This window comes from Dendrobates tinctorius, unplaced genomic scaffold (assembly GCF_039654945.1).
Source record: "Dendrobates tinctorius isolate UK_male_01 unplaced genomic scaffold, ASM3965494v1 ptg000097l, whole genome shotgun sequence".
Lineage (NCBI taxonomy): Eukaryota > Metazoa > Chordata > Amphibia > Anura > Dendrobatidae > Dendrobates > Dendrobates tinctorius.
Window position 1 is genome coordinate 30,529,012 of NW_027361765.1, and position 23,532 is coordinate 30,552,543.

At 42.4% G+C, this 23,532-nt stretch overlaps 1 protein-coding gene and 1 long non-coding RNA gene across 4 annotated transcripts in view; one reads left to right on the forward strand and one right to left on the reverse strand.

Annotated features, from left to right (window-relative positions):
* Positions 1-23,532, forward strand: part of CCPG1 (cell cycle progression 1) — a 64,457-nt gene that overhangs the window by 30,171 nt on the left and 10,754 nt on the right. For both annotated transcript variants that reach the window (XM_073587020.1, XM_073587021.1), the window contains exons 6-7: positions 5,052-5,297; positions 7,781-7,902. In XM_073587020.1, coding sequence (XP_073443121.1) covers positions 5,052-5,297; positions 7,781-7,902 — 368 coding nt within the window. The remainder of the gene's footprint in view (positions 1-5,051; positions 5,298-7,780; positions 7,903-23,532) is intronic.
* LOC141098968 (uncharacterized) lies at positions 18,818-23,335 on the reverse strand. Of its 2 annotated transcripts, none has more exons than XR_012234397.1 (2): positions 22,918-23,335; positions 18,818-19,828 (listed from the first exon to the last, which is right to left on the reverse strand). It is a non-coding gene; the product is annotated as an uncharacterized lncRNA (long non-coding RNA). The 2 variants fall into 2 exon arrangements; XR_012234396.1 differs by lacking the exon at positions 22,918-23,335 and adding an exon at positions 21,992-22,907.

Consider the following 23,532-nt stretch of genomic DNA (forward strand, 5'->3'; position numbering starts at 1 on the left):
AGGCAGCAGAGGGCGTGATGACGTGCCTAAACAGTCAATGACACAGGACGCGGCAGACAGCAGCGATGGACTGGGGACAGGTGAATATCTCAGGTGTTGGGTCCTGAGTGAGCGGCGACACCGGCACCTGTCCCCTCATAGCCCGCCGGTGTCCCCTCATGCTCAGGACCTGGCGCCTGGCCCCTAGAGACGATAGGTGAGTGTCATTTTTTTTGCAGCAGCATATGGGGGCATATTCTATGGTGGGGCATATTCTATGGGGCAGTATATGGGGGCATATTCTGTGGCGCAGCATATGAGGGCATATTCTATAGAGCAGCATATGAGGGCATAATCTATGGGGCATCTTATGGGGGCATAATCTATGGAGCATCTTATGGGGCCATAACCTTTATGGAGCAGCATATGGGGCATATTATTCTATGGAGCATCTTATGGGGCCATTATTAACCTTTGTGCAGCATTATATGGGGTGTATTTTGTATGGAACATCTTATGGGGCCATCTGGAACTGTATGGAGCATTATATGGGGCTCCTGATTCAATATGGATATTCAAAAACATTTAACCTACTGATGTCTCAATTTTATTTATTGGTATCTATTTTTATTTTTTAAATTTACCAGTAGCTGCTGCATTTTCCACCGTAGGCTTATACGCTAGTCAATAAGTTTTCCCAGTTTTTTGTGGCAAAATTAGGGGGGTCGGCTTATACACGAGTATATACGGTATATAAAAATCATACAATGTGACTTTCTGTTATTTTATTTTTAGATTCTGACTCACAGTTGACGTGTACCTACGGTAAAAATTGCAGATCTCTCCAGTCTTTGTAGGTGGGAAAACTTGCAAAATCAGCAGTGTATCAATACTTACCGTATTTTTTGGACTATAAGACATACTTTTTTCCTCCAAAAATGTGAAAGAAAATGGGAGTTGCGTCTTATAGTCTGGATGTACCGGCTGAGGTGGGGAAGCGGAATCGGTGGAGCAGCGGGTCACAGAGGCAGGAGCCGGCTGCAACAGCTAAGGCTAGTTTCACACTAGCGTTTCCTGTAGCTGCGTCAGGCTGCGCACGGCCGCCGCTAAGCTCCGCCCACGGCTGCGCCTCCTGTCAGCTCCGCCTATGGGCGTTTGATGCTGCATGCGACCTGCTTACCCTATCTCTAGCATTGGGTACGCAGGCTGTGCGCAGGTATGCGTTTGCCAGCGCATGCGTCCTTTTGACGGTGCGCTGACCTGCGCCAAACGCACATTGTTGCACTTTGGTGCGCTCGGCGCACCGTCAAAAAGACGCGCCGGGAAAATGCATACCTGCGCTCGGCCTGCGTACCCAATGCTAAAAATAGGGTACACATGTCGCCTGCAGCGTTATGCGCCCATAGGCGGAGGCGCGGCCGTGGGCAGAGCTTAGCGGCAGCCGTGCGCAGCCCAACTCAGCTCCGGGAAACGCTAGTGTGAAACTAGCCTAACTCTTGTGCCGGCTGCTAAAGAGAAATGAATATTCACTGCATTCCATGTCCATGCGCATATAGCGAAATGAATATTCATTTCTCTTTAGCATACTGCAGGAAGCCGGCGGCTGACACTGTGCTCGCTATTAAAGAGCATACCAGGATTGGGGAAGGGACCAGACCAATCATACCAGAATAAGGATGAGGCCATGCATACCAGGATTGGGATGGGGCCAATCATACCAGGTTAAGGATGGGGCCATGTATACTAGGACGAGATGGGACCCTGCATACCAGGATAGGGATGAGGAAAATCATTCCTGCTAGGATAGGGATGAGGAGGACCATTCCTACCAGGATAGGAATGAGGAGCCATGCATACCAGGATGGGGATGAGGGCCATGCTCACCAGGATAGGGAAAAGGGGGGCCTTACATACCAGGATAGGGATGAGGAGGCCATGTGTGTCAGGATGGGGATGAGGGGACCATATTTACCAGGATAGGGGATATTAAGTACAGAAATTACCACATTTTTTGCTTGTTTTTTTCCTAATTTCCTCCTTTAAAACCTAGGTGCGTCTTATAGTCCGAAAAATACGGTATTTTCCCCACTGTATATACAGTGGCATGTAAACGTCTGGGCATGTTTGCATCAAGAACTTGATAAACGTTCATTGGATCCATTCTTCCCTCTACCCATGAAATATTCCCGTGCCATTGGCTGTAACACAACCCCAAAGTATGATTGATCCACCCCCATGCTTAATGGTTTGCAAAATGTTCTTTTCTTGCAATGTTCTATTTTAACCTTATCGGCCACAGGACTGGTTTCCAAAATGCATCAGGCTTGTTTACATGTTCTTTTGTATACTTCTGATGCTGAATTTTATGGTGACATAGGAGAGTTTTTTTTTTTTTATGACTATTCCATGAAGGCCATTGTGCAGGTGTCTCTGAACAGTAGAACAATGTTTCAGAACTCCAGAGTCTGCTAAATCTTTCTGATGGTCTTTTGCAGTCAACTGGGGGGTTCTGATTTGCCTCTTTAACAATCCAGCAGCTATCACTGAAATTTTGTTTGGTCTTCCAGACCTTATCTTGACCTCCACTGTTCCTGTTAACTACCATTTCCTAATTAGATTTCGAGCTCCGCTCAGTAAAGGGCAACTTTTTATAGCCTTCTCCTGCTATGTGGACCTCCACTATTTTTAGAGTCTTAGGTAGCTGGTTAGAAGGACCCATGGCTGCTGTTTTTTGTTGCAAGATTAGAGGAGGCTAGGTTTTTATAAAGCTTGGATATTTGCATCACCTAGCCTTTTCTATTGATGAGGGTACATTCCCACGTGCAGGATTTGCTGCTGTTTTGATGCTGCGTATTCATGCAGAGTCAAAAATGCAGTGGCCAGATGTTACAGCATAGTGGATGGCATTTCTAGAAATCCCTTGTCCACTGTGCGTCTGTGTACTTGCAGATCACTGTGCGGAAACTGACATGTGGCGCGTCTTTCAGATCCGCTGCATGTCAATTTCTTTTGCTGGTCAATTTCTTTTGCTGGTACGCATGTGGATTTTCTCCGAATGTAAATGCATGTCTGCTAATTTGCATAATGGGTGTGGACATTCTGCAGCGTCAAAATCACAGCAAATCTCGAATGTGGGAACGTGCCCTGATGGTGAATAAGCGCCATAGCCCTAACAGGCTAAGGTCTGAAACCTTGGTCAAAGTTATCTTTTGAATCAGCACATTTTCCTTTATGTAATTTTTAAAATGACACGCACGCACGCACTCTAAAAACACTTAATTGAGTCCATCAAGTTCAACCTTTCTTCACCATATATATAGTGGTATGTAAAATTACTGTTTTTGTGAACAATTTAACAAGATGAAGATGAATTAATCTCTAAAAGGCAAAAGATCTCTATCTATATCCCACAATACTATTTCTGCTGTGGAAAGCATTCAGCCCTTTACATGCCCGGACAGATGGGGCATTTCAGATCTGGTAATAGATGATGACTTCTAAAGGTGGGAATAGCCCTTTAAAGCCCCTATATACATGCAGATAATGAACTGAAAAAAGCCGATTTTTTTTTTTTTTGATCCTCCCTAGAAAACATACCACATATCAGCCAACTAACAGCAATAGCTATGAAATAAAAAACAAACCGAGGATTACTTACCTTGCTTGTGTACAATGCCGTGACTACGCCGCTGAGCCAGTCACTGTAGACAAACTGCAAAGACCATACTTTTTTTTTTAAATACCACCGCAGTCTATGAAAGTGTTTTTGTTTTTTTTTTTGTTTTATTTTTCACGTCATGCTGTACTAATACATTGCATATTATACATACATGCGATTTTTAAGCGTTTTTGCCTCGATTTTCGGCGCGAAAACGCTTAAAAAACTCGTACAGAACGCACCCCATGCATTCCTATGGCATTCCGCACATGCTGTGCTAATGCTGCGCTTTTTTTCCGTGGCAAAATCGCATCGCAGAAAAACGCAGCATGCTCATTCTTTTTTGCGGAATCGCAAAGAATTGCCGTGATTCCGCACCCATAGGAATGCATGAGAACCGCTTACTTCCCGCATGTGGCTATGCCCACCATGCGCGAAGTTAAGTGTCTCGTGTGGTTGGTACCCACGGTGTGTAGGAGAGGAGACTGTCCTCCAAGCCCTGGGTACCATACCCCTGTAAAAGAAAAAAAAAAAAAAAAGAATAAAAAATAAAAAAAATCGGGGTATTTTTACCTTCCGGTGTCATGCGCTGCCTTCCCGGGCCACAGCGTTCCCAGTAATGCATTGCGGCAAGGTCCTGTGATGACGTAGTCTCGCGTTACTCTAGCGGTCTCGTGAGATCGCTATAGCAACGCGAGACCAACGTCATCACAGGTCTCGCAAGGCGTCGCTGAGACTGCGCGGGACGTTGGAAGGTATTTAAATATACCCCGATTTTTTTTTTTTTTTTTTTTTTTTTTTTAAATTTTTTTATCATTTTTAACATTCTATCTTTTACTATTGAGGCCGCATAGGCGGCCTCAATAGTAAAAAGTTGGTCACACTTGTCAAACACTATGTTTGACAAGTGTGACCAACCTGTCAATCACTTTCCAAGCGATGCTTCAAATCGCTAGGAAAGTGCTTGAATATCGCACGCGAAAATCGCGGCAAAATCGCGAACATAATCGCGGAAAAAAACCCGCGATTTCTGGGAAGGAGTCCGGTTTTGAGTGTCCGGATTAAAACAAAACGTGGGCACATAGCCTAAAGATAATTTTGCTGCATCGGTTTTCTGTAGACCTATGATAGAATAGAGCAAAAGTAACTGCATCCCATATTCAGTGTGGAAGTCTCTTTCTTTATCATAGTATTACCAGAGACAACGTCTATACTGTGTTAGAAAGGGAACAAGTGCTTATTTATTTTATTTAAAAAAATCGCACATGGGTATCAATAATGCACAATGTGGATTTAGCGATTTTTAGAGGTGGTGCTGGACATGTGATGTCTACCTAAACTGTACAGGTATGTTTTGGTTTGCTAAATTTGGTATTTCACCCCTAGAGACCAATAACTTGTTTTCGTTCTGCAGTTTTTCCATCTCGGCCCAGTGAAGAAGACTCAAGTACCGATGAAGCAAGTGATTCTAGTCCTATTCTACGGCGGCGCCGGTCTAGGAAATCAATATCTTCTGGATTGGAGTGTGAGAACAGAACATCAGTCGAGCGACCCATTACCCCAGCACCAAGAACATTTGGATGGATGAGCAGCAACCTAAATAAGTGCATTATCCTCGCACTGGTTATGGCAATAAGCATGGGCTTCGGACATTTTTACGGTAAGGCTGGAGTCACACACAACGAATAAAAAAATCGGTCCCATTTTAACGGTCCGAAATCGCACAAAGGTTTCTTAACCAGTGATGCGTTTTTGATGCGATTTATCTTCATTGATGCGATTTTAATCGCATGTAAGCATCCTTTTGACATCCGTATGGCGAGATTTTCTCGCAGGAAAGCAAAATGGACATATAATGGAGCCTAATGACAGGTTTCCCCACACAAACTAATTAATAGATATAGACACATTAAATAAATATATATGTATTTTATACATGTCATAGTGACATATATATATATATATATATATATATATATATATATATATATATACACTCACTGGCCACTTTATTAGGTACACCATGCTAGTAAGGGGTTGGACCCCCTTTTGCCTTCAGAACTGCCTCAATTCTTCGTGGCAGAGATTCAACAAGGTGCTGGAAGCATTCCTCAGAGATTTTGGACCATATTGACATGATGGCATCATACAGTTGGCGCAGATTTGTCGGCTGCACATCCCTGATGCGAATCTCCCGTTCCACCACATCCCAAAGATGCTCTATTGGATTGAGATCTGGTGACTGAGGAGGCCATTTGAGTACAGTAAACTCATTGTCATGTTCAAGAAACCAATCTGAGATGATTCGAGCTTTATGACATGGCGCATTATCCTGCTGAAAGTAGCCATCAGATGTTGGGTACATTGTGGTCATAAAGGGATGGACATGGTCAGCAACAATACTCAGGTAGGCTGTGGCGTTGCAACGATGCTCAATTGGTACCAAGGGGCCCAAAGAGTGCCCAGAAAAAATTCCCCACACCATGACACCACCACCACCAGCCTGAACCGTTGATACAAGGCAGGATGGATCCATGCTTTCATGTTGTTTACGCCAAATTCTGACCCTACCATCCGAATGTCGCAGCAGAAATCGAGACTCATCAGACCAGGCAACGTTTTTCCAATCTTCTACTGTCCAATTTCGATGAGCTTGTGCAAATTGTAGCCTCAGTTTCCTGTTCTTAGCTGAGAGGAGTGGTACCCAGTGTGGTCTTCTGCTGCTGTAGCCCATCTGCCTCAAAGTTCGACGCACTGTGCGTTCAGAGATGCTCTTCTGCCTACCTTGGTTGTAACGGGTGGCAATTTGAGTCACTGTTGCCTTTCTATCAGCTCGAACCAGTCTGCCCATTCTCCTCTGACCTCTGGCATCAACATGGCATTTCCGGCCACAGAACTGCCGCTCACTGGATTTTTTTTCTTTTTCGGACCATTCTCTGTAAACCCTAGAGATGGTTGTGCGTGAAAATCCCAGTAGATCAGCAGTTTCTGAAATTCTCAGACCAGCTCTTCTGGCACCAACAATCATGCCACGTTCAAAGGCACTCAAATCACCTTTCTTCCCCATACTGATGCTCGGTTTGAACTGCAGGAGATTGTCTTGACCATGTCTACATGCCTAAATGCACTGAGTTGCCGCCATGTGATTGGCTGATTAGAAATTAAGTCTTAACACACAGTTGGACAGGTGTACCTAATAAAGTGGCCAGTGAGTGTGTGTGTGTGTATATATATATATATATATATATATATATATATATATATATATATATATATATATATATATATTTCTAGTTCATACATTTCTTAATTGTAGAATAGCCGCTGACACATTAGCCGGCTCTTGTATAAAATTCTCCTGCCCGACATGAAATGGCACATGGTTTACATATAGTTAACCATTTCATGTTTTTTATTTTAACTATATGTAAACCATGTGTCATTTCATGTCGGGCAGGAGAATGTTATACAAAAGCCGGCTAATGTGTCAGCGGCTATTCTGCAATTAAGAAATGTATGAACTAGAAATATATATATAAATGTGTCCCTATGACATGTATAAAAAATATTATATTTATTTAATGTGTCTATATCTATTAATTCGTTGCTTTATTTAACTGGACACTGTGATTTTACTGTCTTTGGGAAAAAAAATTGCCGGCTTTTGGTGCGATTTTTATTGCAACTCACACATCGGGTCCGTTTTTACTCCCATTTTTTCTCGCCCCCATAGACATGCATTGTCGAATCCGATCCGAAAATCGGTGACAATCGCAGCATGCTGCGATTGTCTCGGTCAGAGGATCGGATGCAATAAAAAAATCGCATGATGGGAGCTGCCCCATAGAATAACATGGGTTCGAATGCAATGCGATTTTTTTTATCGCATTGCATTCGTCCGTTTTATTCGCCAGTGTGACCCCGGCCTAAGTGGTTTGCCGGAAGATGTAGCCAGACCTCTGAACAGTGGCTATTATAAACATATACTGGTACCCATTTAGGATTGTGTTTTATCTTTATTGCAGCTTTCTTTTACTTTGATAATTTTTTTGATATTTTGAGATATTCAACATGGTCGTAGTAATGTCGTTTAAATATAGATGTGCCACTTTAATTAAGAAATAATGGCTCTTTTAATTTAAGGTACTATTCAGGTATTAGAACGGCAAAGATACGTGGAAAAAGTTCATGAAAGTGAACTGAATGACATGAAGGACGATCTGTTTCAGTGTCAAAGGGAGCAGGAAGCCACAATTGAACACAAGGTGAGTGGTGCAGTATGCATGGATGCATTCAGTGTACCCTAAACAGAAAAAATGAAAAAGGGCCAGAAAGCCTTTTTTTCGATCACTACTCCTCCCTTTAAAAAAATGTAATAAATCATCAAAATGTTAATTGTACCCGAAATGGTATCAATGAAAATCTCAGCTCACCACGCAATAAAAAAGGTCTGAACAGCTTCATCAACGGAAATATAAGGTCTCAGAAAATGCCGACACTAACAAATATAGATAAGTACAAATATTGTAATATTTTTTTCCTTTTTTAACAAATTTCTGAATTTCATTTTTCACAAATAAAAAAAAAAAAATTTTGGTGTTGCCACAATCATGCTGATTAAGGCCTGTTTCACACATTAGTTTTCCAGGTCAGTCCTAAATCCGCCAAAATAGCGGAAAACGGATCCGCAGGCGGACTGACAGGAACTGGTGTCACCGGATCGGCGGATGTACTGATCCGACGAAGGTAAAATTTAAAGGAACCCGTGCAGAGAGAGTGGCGCGAAATAGCTGAGTACCTCCATGACCGAGAACGAGCGGGCGGCATCGCGTGTCAGTACAATGTGAGGAGAATGGTCGCGGGATCCGGATCGGCAGGCATGGTCGCGGGATCCGGATCGGCAGGCATGGTCGCGGGATCCGGATCGGCAGGCATCGTCGCGGGATCCGGATCGGCAGGCATCGTCGCGGGATCCGGATCGGCAGGCATCGTCGCGGGATCCGGATCGGCATGGCGCGTCGATCGGCATCCGGATCGATCGGCAGGTATGGCGCGTCGATCGGCATCCGGATCGATCGGCAGGTATGGCGCGCCGATCGGCAGGAGAGAGAGATCCAGCAGCCAGATGGAATTGTGGGTTAAATCTGTAGATAAACACAAAATGCGGATCCGGCCAGAGAAAAAACGTTGCATGGTCCGTTCAGTGATGTCAGCGGACGCCAAAATTTTGGCGGATCCGCAGACATACGGATACAACGGACGTCCATGAGTCAAAATCCGCCGATAATGCAAGTCAATGGGGAAAAAAAACGGATCTGCGGAAAAAAAAAATGGCGGATCCGTTTTTTTCACAAAACGGCGGATCTTGACTGATTGTGAAAAACTGATGTGTGAAACAGGCCTTAGTTGCCAAGTCGTTTTTACCATACAATGAATGCCGTGGAAAGAGAGCCCAAAAAACAGGAGCAAGATTCGATTTTTTTTTTTTTTTTTGTTTGTTTTACATTTTGGGGTTAAAATGAACATTGCCTTTCAAAATTACAACTTTTCCCACATTAAACCAAGCTTTCATATGCAATGACTATGGAAAAATTAGCTATGGCCCTTGGAAGCAAGCGAGGAAAAAGGTGCAAAAATTAAAAAAACACCCGGTCCTTAAAAGGATTAATGACAGCTGTCCCAGGATGTACCATGTGGGATGATTTCTAAGTCCGTGGACTGGTATATCCCCCCAAAAAAAATATTTTGTCATGTGCAGGGATGGCTGTAAGGTAAGTGGAAAGGAATACGTGAAGGGTAGGGAAAGCTGTGCTTAAATGCATCATGTCGCCGTGGCCCAATAGCTTTGTACTACATTGTGTCAACAGGATTGTTCAAGCAAATCTAATTCTTACATATGGTCTAATGTTAGGATTTACCCAATCTCACGGGGTGATGTAGATGGAAAGTACTGGCTAACCATTTTCTTAAAACAAATGCAGGAAGAACTCTAAGATGATCTTTTGTGAAGGCATAATTGTCAGATCCGTATGTTATTCAGGAAAAGAATTCAGCAGATGGCACAAGCTACATATAAACCCCCACTTTTCCACAACTTGTGTTGGGCAATGTTCACATGTTGCGTTTTTGCCGTGTTTTTTAATGCAAATTTTAAACTGCGGTTTCAAGTACCAGCAAAGTCTGAGATTTCAGAAATCTCATGCACACATTGGTTTTATTTTCCGGAGTGATTTGGAAAACTGCTGCATTGTCACTCCTTTTAGCATATTTGCAGTGTTTTTTCAGTCATCGGAAACAATGAGTAAGTGCAAAAACATAAGCAAATTAAATCGAGCCTTTTTTTGCGGTCACTAAACTTTATCAACATGCACAAGAGACAGCAAAAACTCAGCAGAACCTGCTTTTTGTAAGCTGCTTCTTTACTGCCAAGAGAGCAGGTATTGCTTGCAAAAAAAAAACTGCAGCAAAAACGCAATGTGTGAACATAGCATTAGTCGTCGTTCTCATGACTTCGCCTTTCGCCATATAGCCAATTTACCGCCTGCCCACATGATAGGTCATAACTTATGGACTGGTAGGGGGTCCAACCGATGGGCCCCACTGATTTCCAAACCCATTTTAATTCCCTTTAGAATGAAATCTGCATTTGTTCTCTTTGGGGCTGTCGGAGAAAGCTGAGCCGCAGCCTTGAAGCAATAGCTGATCATGTGCACCTCCCCTCCTTCAGTATAAAAGGGGTATGAGTGCTCTGTTCTGACAATCTGTGAGGGTCTCTGCAGTCTTACCCCCTTCTGATTCATAAGTCAACACCTATCCAGTGGATTCTTTTCACCAGAAAATTCCCTTTAAGTGCCCTAAGCTGGTCCAGTGATTACCTTGATAATGTGCATGTTGAGCGTGACTTCTATAGGCAAATAACACAAAAAGTTACTCCCTAGCATAGGAAGAATTGTAGAATGGAGAGTAGGTGATTTCTGAGCATAGTATCCTGTGCAGCCGTGTGGGTCTCATCACTGCACTCTAAGGCCAGGATCACACATGCGAGAAACACGGCCGAGTCTCGCATGTTAATACCCGGGGCGTGTGAAATACACAGCAAAATACTTCCGGGGCCTAGTTAACCGGCACATGCGCAGTAAGGCTTTTCGGCTTTGCCCGCAGTTGGGCAAAGCATACTGCGTGTGCGCGATCCAAGAATGCTTAGCGCACACGCGAAAAATGGCGGACACCTACTCCTATTCATGAAAAAACTGCGGATGGCGGCCAAGGATGGGGAGGCGGCAAAGATCTGAAACACCGCCCATCGGACCGGACAGACCTCATTTAAATAGCCCGCCAAAACCAGGTGACAGATTCCCATTAACATGTGAGACTCAGCCGTGTTTTTCACATAAGTGAGCCCGGCCTAAAGGTGACCATACTCATTAGATAAATTTGAACATTCTTGCTAAAGTCGGTGAGATCAGCCAACTATCTGATGTGTGAGATAAAGAAGGGGTGGGTATTTTGAATTTGACCGTGAAATGGTGAAAACTTCTTGGTATTATAATAACGATCGTCATTTTTATTTCTATATCGCCAACATATTCCACAGCACTTTACAATTCAGAGGAGACATGTACAAGCAAATTAAGACATTACAAAGTAACACAAATACTAAGAGGAGTGAGGTCCCTGCTCACAAGGTTACAATCTGTGAGCAAATAGTGGTGACACAAAATGTGCTTGTCGTGTGTGGTCCAGCTGTCAATATAATAAGGGTATTCAAATAATGCTGCATGAAACAGCCATCAGCCAGTATCTGTACAGATACAAATTGCTATTAAGTGTATGGAGGTTGTGAGAGCAAATGATAGAAGTGACTAGATTGTGAAGAAAAGTTAGGGAAGGGAGTGTACTGAATAGTTAGATAAGTGAGGTGACAGGCCAGTTTAATGAAATGTGTTTTTTGGAGTGTATACTGGGAATTAATCCGATTGTCTAAGGTAGTGCATTCCAGAGAACTGGAGCAGCACGACAGAATCTTGGAGATGTGAGTGGAAAGTTTGGATTGAAAGGGGATTACAGTGCAATGATTAGCACAGTGTGGAGGCATCAGTGTAACGGCTGGTCAGAAATATTACCCTGGCTGTTGCATTCAGTATAGATTGGAGATGGGAGTATTTAGCAGGGCTGTGGAGTCGGTGCTCATTTTGGTGGAGTTGGAGTCGGTATAAAATGGACCGACTCCGACTCCTAAAATATATAATAAATTGGGTACAGTAATTCAATGCAGGATGTGCTGAATATTTTTTCATAGGAGTTTGGGAAAGTTATGAAATGTCCTATAAATGGCTGTTATATTCCTGATCTAAGGCTACATTCACACACAGCGTTTTTCCTGTATTTTTTGAGGATACGTTTTTCAGCTGCAAAAGCTGATCATCTTTTTAAAAAACTGCATCACCTGAAAGGTTTTTGAGCTCATAGATAATGTTTTCAATAGCAAAAGCAGATTAGAAATCTGCTCTATCTATCCGTTTATCCATATCTGTCTATCCATATCGTATCTGTACCAAAAGAATGAAAACCGGGTAGTACACCAATATATATTCTGTTCTATCTAAATATCTTGATTATTGGATCATAAAAATGATTAAATGTCTGAGGTTCACATTGTACTACAATACATTTTTCACTTAAATATAAGCAATATGTGTGGGAGGTGGAGTCGGAGTAAGGGAAATTGAGGAGTCGGAGTCGCAGGTTTGGCTTACCGACTCCACAGCCCTGGTATTTAGTAAGAAGGAGACCGATTAGTGGAAATAAGGTAAGACGAGGTCGAATTCTTGGAATGTTTTTTAGATGTAGAAGTCATATATAGGGAATAAACAAAACAACCGAGTCAAATATAACCAAGACTTAGCGTTTTGCTTATGAACTATAGTTGAGCCACTCGCAGAAAATATAATATCAGGTTCAGGTAGCTTGGTAGAATCAGGAAACAGGTAGGTTTTTGACTGATTCAGTTTCACATAGAGGGAGGACATAATGTTAGAGATAACGGACAGACAGTCACAGGTATTATGTAATAGTGCAGAGTTGATGTCCGTAGACAATGTGTATAATTGGTTGTCATTAGCATAGAGATGGAACTGAAGACCAAATCTGCTGATGGTTTGTCCAGAGGGCGATGTATAGAGAGTAGAAGGGAACTTGGGACTGAACCCTGAGGAACCCCAACAATAAGGGGAAAGTAGGGGAAGAAGAGCCAGCAATTGATGCACTGAAGGGATGATCAGAGAGGTAGGAGGAGAGCCAAGAGAGAACAGTGACCTTAAGACACAGCGGAGCACAGTGAGGAGGAGCTGGTGATCCAGTGTCAAATGCTGCAGAAAGATGCAGAAAGAACTTGGCAGGGACTAGAGTAATCTGTTAGTAGATTGTTAAGAGACTTTAGTAAGGGCAGTTCCTGTAGCGTGTAAAGGGGTAAGAAGAGTTGTCTGAGAGATAGCGGATTAGACACAGAGCAGAGAAGACTAAAGTATTCATCCCCCTTTGCTTTTTACCTATTTTGTCACATTACAACCGGTGTTATTTTTAATTTGTTTTGTTTGTGATGCATCAGCACTAAATAGTCTACCAGTGAAGTGAGAAAAATATAAGCATAAATTAAATGTATGAGATCAAATAACTAAAAATTTGCATGTGTATTAACTCCTTTTGCAATGAAGCCGCTAAAAATTTCTGGTGCAAGCTATTACCTTCATAAGTCACATGCTTAGTGAACGGAAGTCCACCTGTGTGCAATCTAAGGGTAAGTTCACACAGGACTTTTTTGTTGCGTTTTTTTTTTCTCCATGGTTATGCTAATTTTCAGCTGCTTTTTCTGTTATAAGCTTTGCTGGTAAGATTTCAGAAATCTCATGCACACACATTGGTTTTTTGTGTGATCAGGATTTTGTGCTTTGCTGCGTTTTTTGGACATAGAGCATGTCACTTCTTTCAGCGTTTTTGCTGAGTTTTTCACCCACTGACTTGAATGGGTGTTGAAAAAACAATGCAAAAACGCACGTGTCATTATTTGCAGCGTTTCTGCTGCAGAAAAGTCATGGACATTAGCATGGACAAAGAGACAAAAAAAAAATGCAACAAAAACGCATCAAAAAATGCACCTAAACCTGCGTTTTTGCCGAAGCTTCTTTCCTGCCAAGAAGATCAGGTTTTGCTGCAGAAAAAAAGTCCAGTGTGAAGTTACCCTTAGTGTCATATGGTCTGTCAGTATATACACACCTTTCCTGAAAGGCAACAGGCAGTAACACAAATAAGCAAGAGGCACCACTAACCAAACAACTCCATGAAGACCAGGGAGATCTCCAAATAAGTCAGGAAGAAAGTTGTTGAGAAATACAAGTCGGGGTTGGGTTATAAATAAAAAAAAAAAAAAATAAAAAATCCCAATCTCTGATCCCACGGAGCAACATCAAATCCATTATCATCAAATGGAAAGAACACTGTACCACAACCTACCTGCCAAGAGAGGGCGGCCCACCAAAACTGTCAGCCTGAGATGGGAGGGCATTAATCAGAGAGGCAACACAGAGACCAAAGGTAACCCTGAAGATGCTGCAGAGTTCCCAAGCAGAAACTGGAGTATCTGTCCATACGACCACAATAAGTCCATAGAGATGGCCCTTATGGAAGAGTAAGCAGAAAAAAAAAGCTTTACTTGCACACAAAAATTGTAAGACTCGTTTCGAGTTTGCCAAAAGATATGTGGCAGACTCCCCAAATGTATGGAGGACGGTGCTGTGGTCAGATGAGACCAAAATTAGTAAACGCTATGTCTGATGTCAAACCAACACGGCTCGTCACTCCAAGAACACAATCCCCACAGTGAAACAAGGAGGTGGCAGCATCATGCTGTAGGGATGTTTTTTGGCAGCAGGGACAGGGAAAATGGTCTGAGTCAAGGGGGAAGATGGATGGTGCAAAATACAGGGATATTCTTGAGCAAAACCTGCTTGTCTGTCAGTAATTTGAGACTGGGACGGAGGTTCACCATCCAACAAGACAATGACCCAAAGCATACTGCTAAGGCTGGTTTCACATTAGCGGGTTTTTGTGCAGCGCATCGTGCGCGTCCATGCGCATGCGTACCTATGTTTAACATGGCATGCGCATGGTCTTGCGTTTGCACGCGTTCGTATGCGTTTTCGTGCACATGCGTTTTTTCAAGGTGCGCGCCAGATGCAACCTGTTGCATTTTTGGGTCCGACGAAAGAAATAAAAAAAAAAAAAAATCACTTGCGCACTGAATGTGACAAAATAACGCATTACAGTCTATGGGAACGCAGGCGTGCGTATGGACATGCGTTCATCTGCGGTTTCGTGCGCATGTGTTTTTAGCGTAAAAATGTGTAGACACTGGTTTTAACCCCTAGAGAATGAATGCGCATATAAAAATGCAAACGCATGCAAAAACGCATGATGAGTTTTTTTGCATGGGTTTCTATTGCGCACTATGCGCTGCGCAAAAAAACGCTAGTGTGAAATTAGCCTAAAGCAATACTCGAGTGGTTTAAGGGGAAACGTGGAAATGTTTTGCAGGGGCCTAGTCAAAGCCCAGACCTTAATACAATTGAGAATTTGTGGTCAGACTTGAAGATTGCTATTCACCAGAGGAAACCATTGAACTTGAAGAAGCTGGAGCAGTTTTGCTGTGTGTAATGGGCAAAAATCTCAGTGGCAAAATGTGGAAACTTGGAAAGCTCAGAGACTTATCCAAAGGAACTTGCAGCTGTTATTGCTGCAAAAGGAGGTTCTACAAAATACTGACTTTAGGAGGTGAATAGTTATCCACTAATTTGTGCAATTTGTTGTTTGCTTCACAAAAAAAAAAAAAAAAAGAAAACCAAATTTTCACAGTTGTAGGCATGTTGTTTACATGAACTGATGCATACTGTGGGAAAAAAACAGTGAAATTCCAGGCTATGAGATAGCAAAACATGAAAAATGCCAAGGGGGTGAATACTATCGCAAGCCACTGTGAAGGGAAGATTAGAGACAGGTCTGCGGTTAGCAGAGAAGTTCTAAAGTAGTCAAGGGATAGGTTTGTTTTTTTTATTAAATGGGTTGTGACAGCATGTTTTAATGAAGAGGGAAAGATACCAGAAGCGAGAGGTTAAACATTTTAGGTAGGCAGTGAGAGGGCGTAGGGGGAGAAGAGAAGCGAGGATCCTGGTAACACACTTTTTTCTTATGTGATCAGTTCAAAGATGGAAAGTGAACTTGATGAGTGTGGGAGAGAAGAGGATTCATGCAATTACTGGATTGTGAAAAAATTTCCTGCCTGATATGGTTAATTTTTTTCTTCTGTGAAATAAATGGCCAGATTGTCAGCACGGAGATTGGTGATGGAGTGCTGCACTTTAAAACTGAGGAGGGAGCAAAAAGTGTCAGTCATTTTGGATTGTCAGATAGTATGCTTGTTTGGCAAGATAAAGGGCAAAGATAAGCCGATATACAGTTGTGCTCAAAAGTTTACCTATCTGACAGAATTTTTGCTTTCTTTGCTTTTTTTTTTTTCTGGGAATATGAATTGTAACACCAAAATTTTTTCTCCACTCATGGATAGTGATTGGGCGAAGCTATTTATTGTCAAACTACTGTGTTTTTAAATCATAATGACACCACCAAACATCCAAATGACAATGACCAAAGTTCACAAATCCCCATTTCTTAATACCGTGTATTGCCCCCTCTAACATCAATGACAGCTTGAAGTCATTTGTGGTAATTGTGGATGAGGTTTATTTTTTTTTCAGATGGTAAAGCTGCCCACTCTTCTTGGCAAAAAGCCTCCAGTTCCTGTAAATTCCTGGGCTGTCTAGCATGATCTGCGCTCTTGAGATCTCCCCAGTGTGGCTCAATGATATTGAGGTCAGGAGACTTAGATGGCCACTCAAGAACCTTCACTTTTTCTGCTGTAGCCAATTACAGGTCGACTTGGCCTTGTGTTTTGGATCATTGTCATATTGGAATGTCCAAGTACGTTCCATACGCAGCAGTATTTGCAGATAACGTGCTGCATTCATCTTTCCTTCAACTTTGACCAAGTTTCTTGTGCCTTTGTAACTCACACATCCCCAAAACATCAGCAATTCACCTCCTTATGTTATGAATGAGTCATCGTAGGAGGCAAAAACAGAAATACTAGCTAAGTCCAGAAAACCAGAGAAGTTGGCAGCTATCGGATTGCAGACCCCTGAACCTATCAACAACAACTAGCAGTAGCCGTGGGGGGTTCCTACGATGCCCTAGACCCCTCGAACACAGCCGGAGAACTAAATAGCCTAAAGACAGGGAAATCTAAACTGCCCCAGAGCAGACCCCAAAGCAATAGGCAGACCCCAACATATGACTGTGAAGCAAGATGAAAAAACACACACAGATAGAAAGATAGGCTGAGCAAATGATGGGGCCCAAGCTAACTAAATAGGACAGGATAGAAAAGCTGCTGTCTGCAATCCGCCAAAACCCTATCAAAACAGGAGCCAACAGGCTGATAGGGGAAAAAAGCCCTGAAGACGCTAGGCTTCAAAAAGACTATATCAGTACTCAGGTATTTTCTGAAGACAGAGCAAAAAGGAATTCAGCTCACCCCAGCAGGGAATGGCAGAAATCCAGAAAAACAAGGAAAGACAGCCAAAACAAATGCAAAAAGCAGAGCAGAAAACTTAGCTTTTGAGGAGCAGGAATCAGACTGGTCTCCTAGAATCCCTCAGAGAGATCACCAGCAAGGCAGAAGGTCGTCGGCTGCCTTAAATCCAGTCAGCAATTCCCGTCACCCAGTCATCATCATCCAGCTCAGGTGCTTGGTAATCAGCCTCACTACCTTCCTTCACCAGAAGAGGGAGTTCATCAGACCTCAATGGTGAAGGGGAAAATGAACTCACAACATCCATGCTTTACACTAGGAATGGTGTTCCTTTCATAATGTAACAAGAAAAAAGTAATATTTAGTCAGCTCACCATCCTCATCTCACTCCAGGGATCCGTCCTTCAGCCAGTGATGCGGCTCGGCAGCCGCAGCAATGAAATCCAACAAGAGATAGTCATATGTAAAAGTTTGGGCACCCCTATTAATGTTAACCTTTTTTCTTTATAACAATTTTGGTTTTTGCAACAGCTATTTCAGTTTCATATGTCTAATAACTGATGGACTCAGTTATATTTCTGGATTCAAATGAGGTTTATTGTACTAACAGAAAATGTGCAATCTGCATTTAAACAAAATTTGACCAGTGCAAAAGTATGGGCACCCTTATCATTTTCTTGATTTGAACACTCCCAACTATTTTTTACTGACTTCCTGAAGCACTAAATTGGTTTTGTAACCTCATTGAGCTTTGAACTTCATAGCCAGTGTATCAAATCATGAGAAAAGGTATTTAAGGTGGCCACTTGCAAGTAGTTCTCCTATTTGATTCTCCTATGAAGAGTGGCATCATGGGCTCCTCAAAACAACTCTCAAATGATCTGAAAACAAAGATTATTCAACATAGCTTTTCAGGGGAAGGATACAAAAGTTGTCTCAGAGATTTAACCTGTCAGTTTCCACTGTGAGGAACATAGTAAGGAAATGGAAGAACACAGGTACAGTTCTTGTTAAGCCCAGAAGTGGCAGGCCAAGAAAAATATCAGAAAGGCAGAGAAGAAGAATGGTGAGAACAGTCAAGGACAATCCACAGACCATCTCCAAAGACCTGCAGATGGTGTCACTGTGCATCGGTCAACAATACAGCGCATGCATAACGCCTTTTTGTATGACCAAACAACTCAATCTTTGTTTCATCAGTCCACAGGACCTTCTTCCAAACTGTAACTGGCTTGTCCAAATGTGCTTTTGCATACCTCAGGCGACTCTGTTTGTGGCGTGCTTGCAGAAACGGCTTCTTTCGCATCACTCTCCCATACAGCTTCTCCTTGTGCAAAGTGCGCTGTATTGTTGACCGATGCACAGTGACACCATCTGCAGCAAGATGATGCTGCAGGTCTTTGGAGGTGTATAAAACAAAACCATACGGAACCAAATGTATATCCCAGTAGAGTCGCCCACTATGTAGTGCCGTCTCAATGTGAAATGGACACTCCAGCATAACATATTAAACAGAGAAAAAAAGGGGACTACAAGTCCAATAACATAAAAATAATAAGCAAAGTTTATTAAACATGTAGTACTGACAGTTACATAAATGACAGAAGATATATAAAGGATCAGATAAGTATCTGCTGCTTGTTAGTCCTAAGAATTGACAAAATAAAGTGCTTAGTGCCTGTAACAAATATGGGCCATACTGGAGGGATATAAAGGTAAGAGAGATCCTAACGTGCGCATCCTGAAAAAATCACTATCCCAAGCCATAGTGCTTACCCATATTGAACTCTGCCAAGGACCACAAGCAGCGCCGCCACCGACGCGCGTTTCGCCTCTTTTTCAAGGTGCCGTACTGTGTTGTGTAAGGGGCCGAGTTATATATCCTGTTACCAGGTGCTCCAATCAAGCGGCGCGTGTGTCCGGTGTCCTGCCCCGGAAGCTGCATCACCACCGGCGACAGCGCGGCGTCGCGTCTCAGACGACGTCACTGTGACGTCACTGACCCGCAGACGCCACTGATGCGCCTCAGCAATGCTCCATGGGCACACACCGCAGACATGCGCACTGGAGCCAACAATCTAGGTAATACATCCAAGAAAGGGAAATGGGTCCTAAATATAACAGATTGTACAAAGTGGATATATATATGAACGAATCCAAAAGATTAATGAATACTAGCTAATAACAACTATATCATTAATAATAGTGAAAATAAAAAATATATAATCCCTTACAATAGACATTAATGTGATTATACTATCAACTATGTATTCCTTTTATATATAAAGGAGAGATGGTGCATGTGAAATGCTTCAAAAAAGGTGCACACATAATACATGTGACATATATAAAATGATGCACCAACGTGAATAAAAGTATTTATCTTCTTTTCTTTTTATTATTCATCTTTTTTCTTCTTTTTCTTGTTAATTAAAAATAGTCCCATAAGCCTAACTTGATATGATGTTCTTGAGCCAGGATATAACACCAAAGGTCCCTCCAGATCTTCCCCACTAAACGTCCTAGAAATTACGGTGTTCCATTAAAGATGACTGAAGGGAAACAAACCAATACAGTGAACATACAAACATATATAATAAAAACAAAACCATATCACAACACAAAAATTACAGATATGAGCTAAAACTCAACTGCTCATTGAGTCCAGCCGGTGTGATGGTATCAAGAACTGTGATCCACCGGCATTCCCTTTGAGCTAAGACACGTTTGGTGTCACCCCCCCCTTATTCCCGCACGGATCCTGTCAATACCCCAAGCTTGGAGTCCACTCGGATCACATTTATGTTTCAACCGAAAGTGTCTCGGAATAGGTTTGAGAGCATTAATATCCTCCACTTCACGTGCCGCCATTATATCTCACATGTTTTCTTATGCGAACGCGTAGTTCACGTGTAGTTAATCCAACATATATTAGCCCACACGGGCAAACTGCATAATAGACCACATATGTGGTACTACACGTGATGTAACCTCTAATTTTGAATTCACGACGGCCATCCGATGAAGTGAATGATAATGCTCTCCGAAGATTCCTACATGCTAGGCACACACCACATGGAAAAAATCCATTCCTGGGTGTGCCAGCCTGAAAGAAATCTATACTTTTGGTGGTATAATGACTCCTCACTAGCATGTTCTTGAGGGTATTACACCTCCGCGCAGTCATAAGGGGGCGTTCAGAAAGGCACTCACGTAAAATTGGGTCAGTTCTCAGAACCGCCCAATGTCGGTTCAAGATAGATCTCATCAGGTCCCATTTATGATTGTATGTTGAAACAAATCTTACTTCTCCATCCATTTTAGGTTTGGATTTTTTCCACCTGTTTCCCAAGAGATCAACCCTAGAAGATCTTTTGGCCCGCCAGTAACCTCTCCTAATGCTTTTACCACTGTAGCCTCTTTGGGCAAATCTTTCCACAAGGTCCACCGCCTGAGCCTCAAATAAGGCATCAGTTGAGCAAATCCTCCTGGCACGCAAAAATTGTCCAACTGGAATAGACCTGATCGTGGAATGCGGATGTGACGAGGATGCATGCAGAAGGGCATTCACAGAAGTCTCCTTTCTATATAGATCGGTGTGAATTAAACCATCATCCTGTACTTTTAACATAACATCAAGAAATGTAATTTGATGATGGTGAAAAGCATACGTGAGATGGATATTGAAGCTGTTCTGGTTCAGAACCCCCACAAAGTCATGTAACTCAGAGACAGGGCCTTGCCAGATAAATAGAACATCATCAATGTATCTGAACCATCCCGCAATCTGGGGAGCGGCCAGTGCGCCATCCGAGAAAATCTCCCTCTCCCAATAACCCAAGAAAAGATTAGCATAGGATGGCGCACAGGCCGCCCCCATCGTGGTGCCCTGTCTCTGTAGAAAATATCTGTCCTTGAAGGTAAAGAAGTTGTGGGTAAGAACGAACTCCAACAGCTCCAAGACCAACTCACGCATGTCCGGATCTAAATTACTCGTTTCCAGGAAGAATCTGGAAGCCCTCAATCCATCCACGTGTCGAATACTGGTGTAAAGCGATTCGACATCTGCTGTAACCAAAATCATATCCGCATCCACAAACAGGCCATTCAATCTCCTGAGGACATCATTAGTGTCCCTGACATAGGAGGGCAGCGTCTCAACCTGCAGATGTAGATAGTATTCAATGAATTTGCAGGCTGGGTCGCATAGCCCCCCCATGCCAGACACAATGGGACGTCCAGGAGGAAGCACAGGATCCTTATGGACCTTGGGGAGAAGATAAAAAGTGGGAATCACCGGAGTATGAACCAAAAGGCCCTGCAAGACTTTTTTAGTTATAATACCTCTTTCATATGCCATTTCAAGAATATTATGTAATTCATTCTGAAAGATCTTAAGAGGACTGTTTGGCAACTGAGAATAATTTTCTTTATTTCTCAATTGTCTGAAGGCCTCTTTTTCATATTTATCTACAGGCCAGAGAACCACGTTTCCCCCCTTGTCAGCCGATTTAATAACAATGTCATCCCAACTTCCAATTTCACATAAAGCCACTCTTTGTTGTGGGGTCAAATTATCGCTTTTTTTTTTTATAATTGGTGATGGTCTTAAGATCTTCAGTCACCAACCTTGTAAATATCTCGACCTGGGGACAAAGTGAGAAAGGGGGAAACGTGGTACATCTGGCTGCAATAGGAGGTAAAGATCCACTTACCGAATCTCCATGAGACTCACTCTCCAATTCTTCTAGAGTACGTATTGCCTCAGCTTCTGAGACCGATAAACTTTGGTCTGACAGAGGGCGTGAATGTAATTTTCTAAGGATGATCTTTCGGGAAAACAGGTGGAGATCCTTTACCGCTGTAAAGTAATCAAAATTATTTACTGGAGAGAACGATAAACCAAGTTGTAATACACTTTTGTGAAGATCAGAGAGCACATGTGAGGAGAGGTTAATTACCTCTAGTGTGTTTGTTCGAGCTTTTTTATCACTCTTTGGTGAATTAGCCATTTTTCTTTTGTTGGTTTTTCCATTCTTCCAACGTCTATCTCTCACATGATCCCTCCTGTCCCACAAAGGCCGTACACCATCTGAAGTATTCATGGGTTCTTCCAGTGATGATACCGATGAAAGTGAGGTGGACCTTCCTCTTATGGGATTTTTATTATTATTACCATTCATTTGGCGATAACGCCATTTATAAATCCGATCCTGTTGTCGATCAGTAAGGTCACGCTGATATTTTTTAGTTTTTCTCTGAACAACCTCCGTTTCACATTTTTTTAAAAATGTCTCCACCTCCAATTTCACCTTGGCTGCCATCTCACCAGTAAGGTTTTTATTCACCTCATCCTGTATAGATCCAATTTCTACATCTAATTCATTTAGTTGTTTTTCATTATATTTAGACAGTAATTCCATATATTTCCTTGAACATGTGGAAGCAGCATCCTCCCACTGGTTGACAAACTCACTGTCATTAATATTAAAGGATGGGAACACTTGTATCCGTAAGCCTCTTGGTATGAGGCCACAGATTAGGTACTTATCCATGAATGCCTTATTCCACCATAACCGTGTACGTTTATTGAGTAGCTCTTTATATTTAATAATCAATGTACTAGTGTCACCAAACTTACAATCCGTATTGATACCAGATCCTTCATTAAAAACTTTATCAAGTTCAGTCTGCCACGCTTTCTCGCGTTCACGGAAATCCATGTGTTCCTTATTGGTAACTGTGAAAACACAGATAGCAAGCATATAAAACAAAACCATACGGAACCAAATGTATATCCCAGTAGAGTCGCCCACTATGTAGTGCCGTCTCAATGGGAAATGGACACTCCAGCATAACATATTAAACAGAGAAAAAAAGGGGAGTACAAGTCCAATAACATAAAAATAAGCAAAGTTTATTAAACATGTAGTACTGACAGTTACATAAATGACAGAAGATATATAAAGGATCAGATAAGTATCTGCTGCTTGTTAGTCCTAAGAATTGACAAAATAAAGTGCTTAGTGCCTGTAACAAATATGGGCCATACTTGAGGGATATAAAGGTGAGAGATCCTAACAGGTGCGCATCCTGAAAAAATCACTATCCCAAGCCATAGTGCTTACCCATATTGAACTCTGCCAAGGACCACAAGCAGCGCCGCCACCGACGCGCGTTTCGCCTCTTTTTCAAGGTGCCGTACTGTGTTGTGTAAGGGGCCGAGTTATATATCCTGTTACCAGGTGTTCCAATC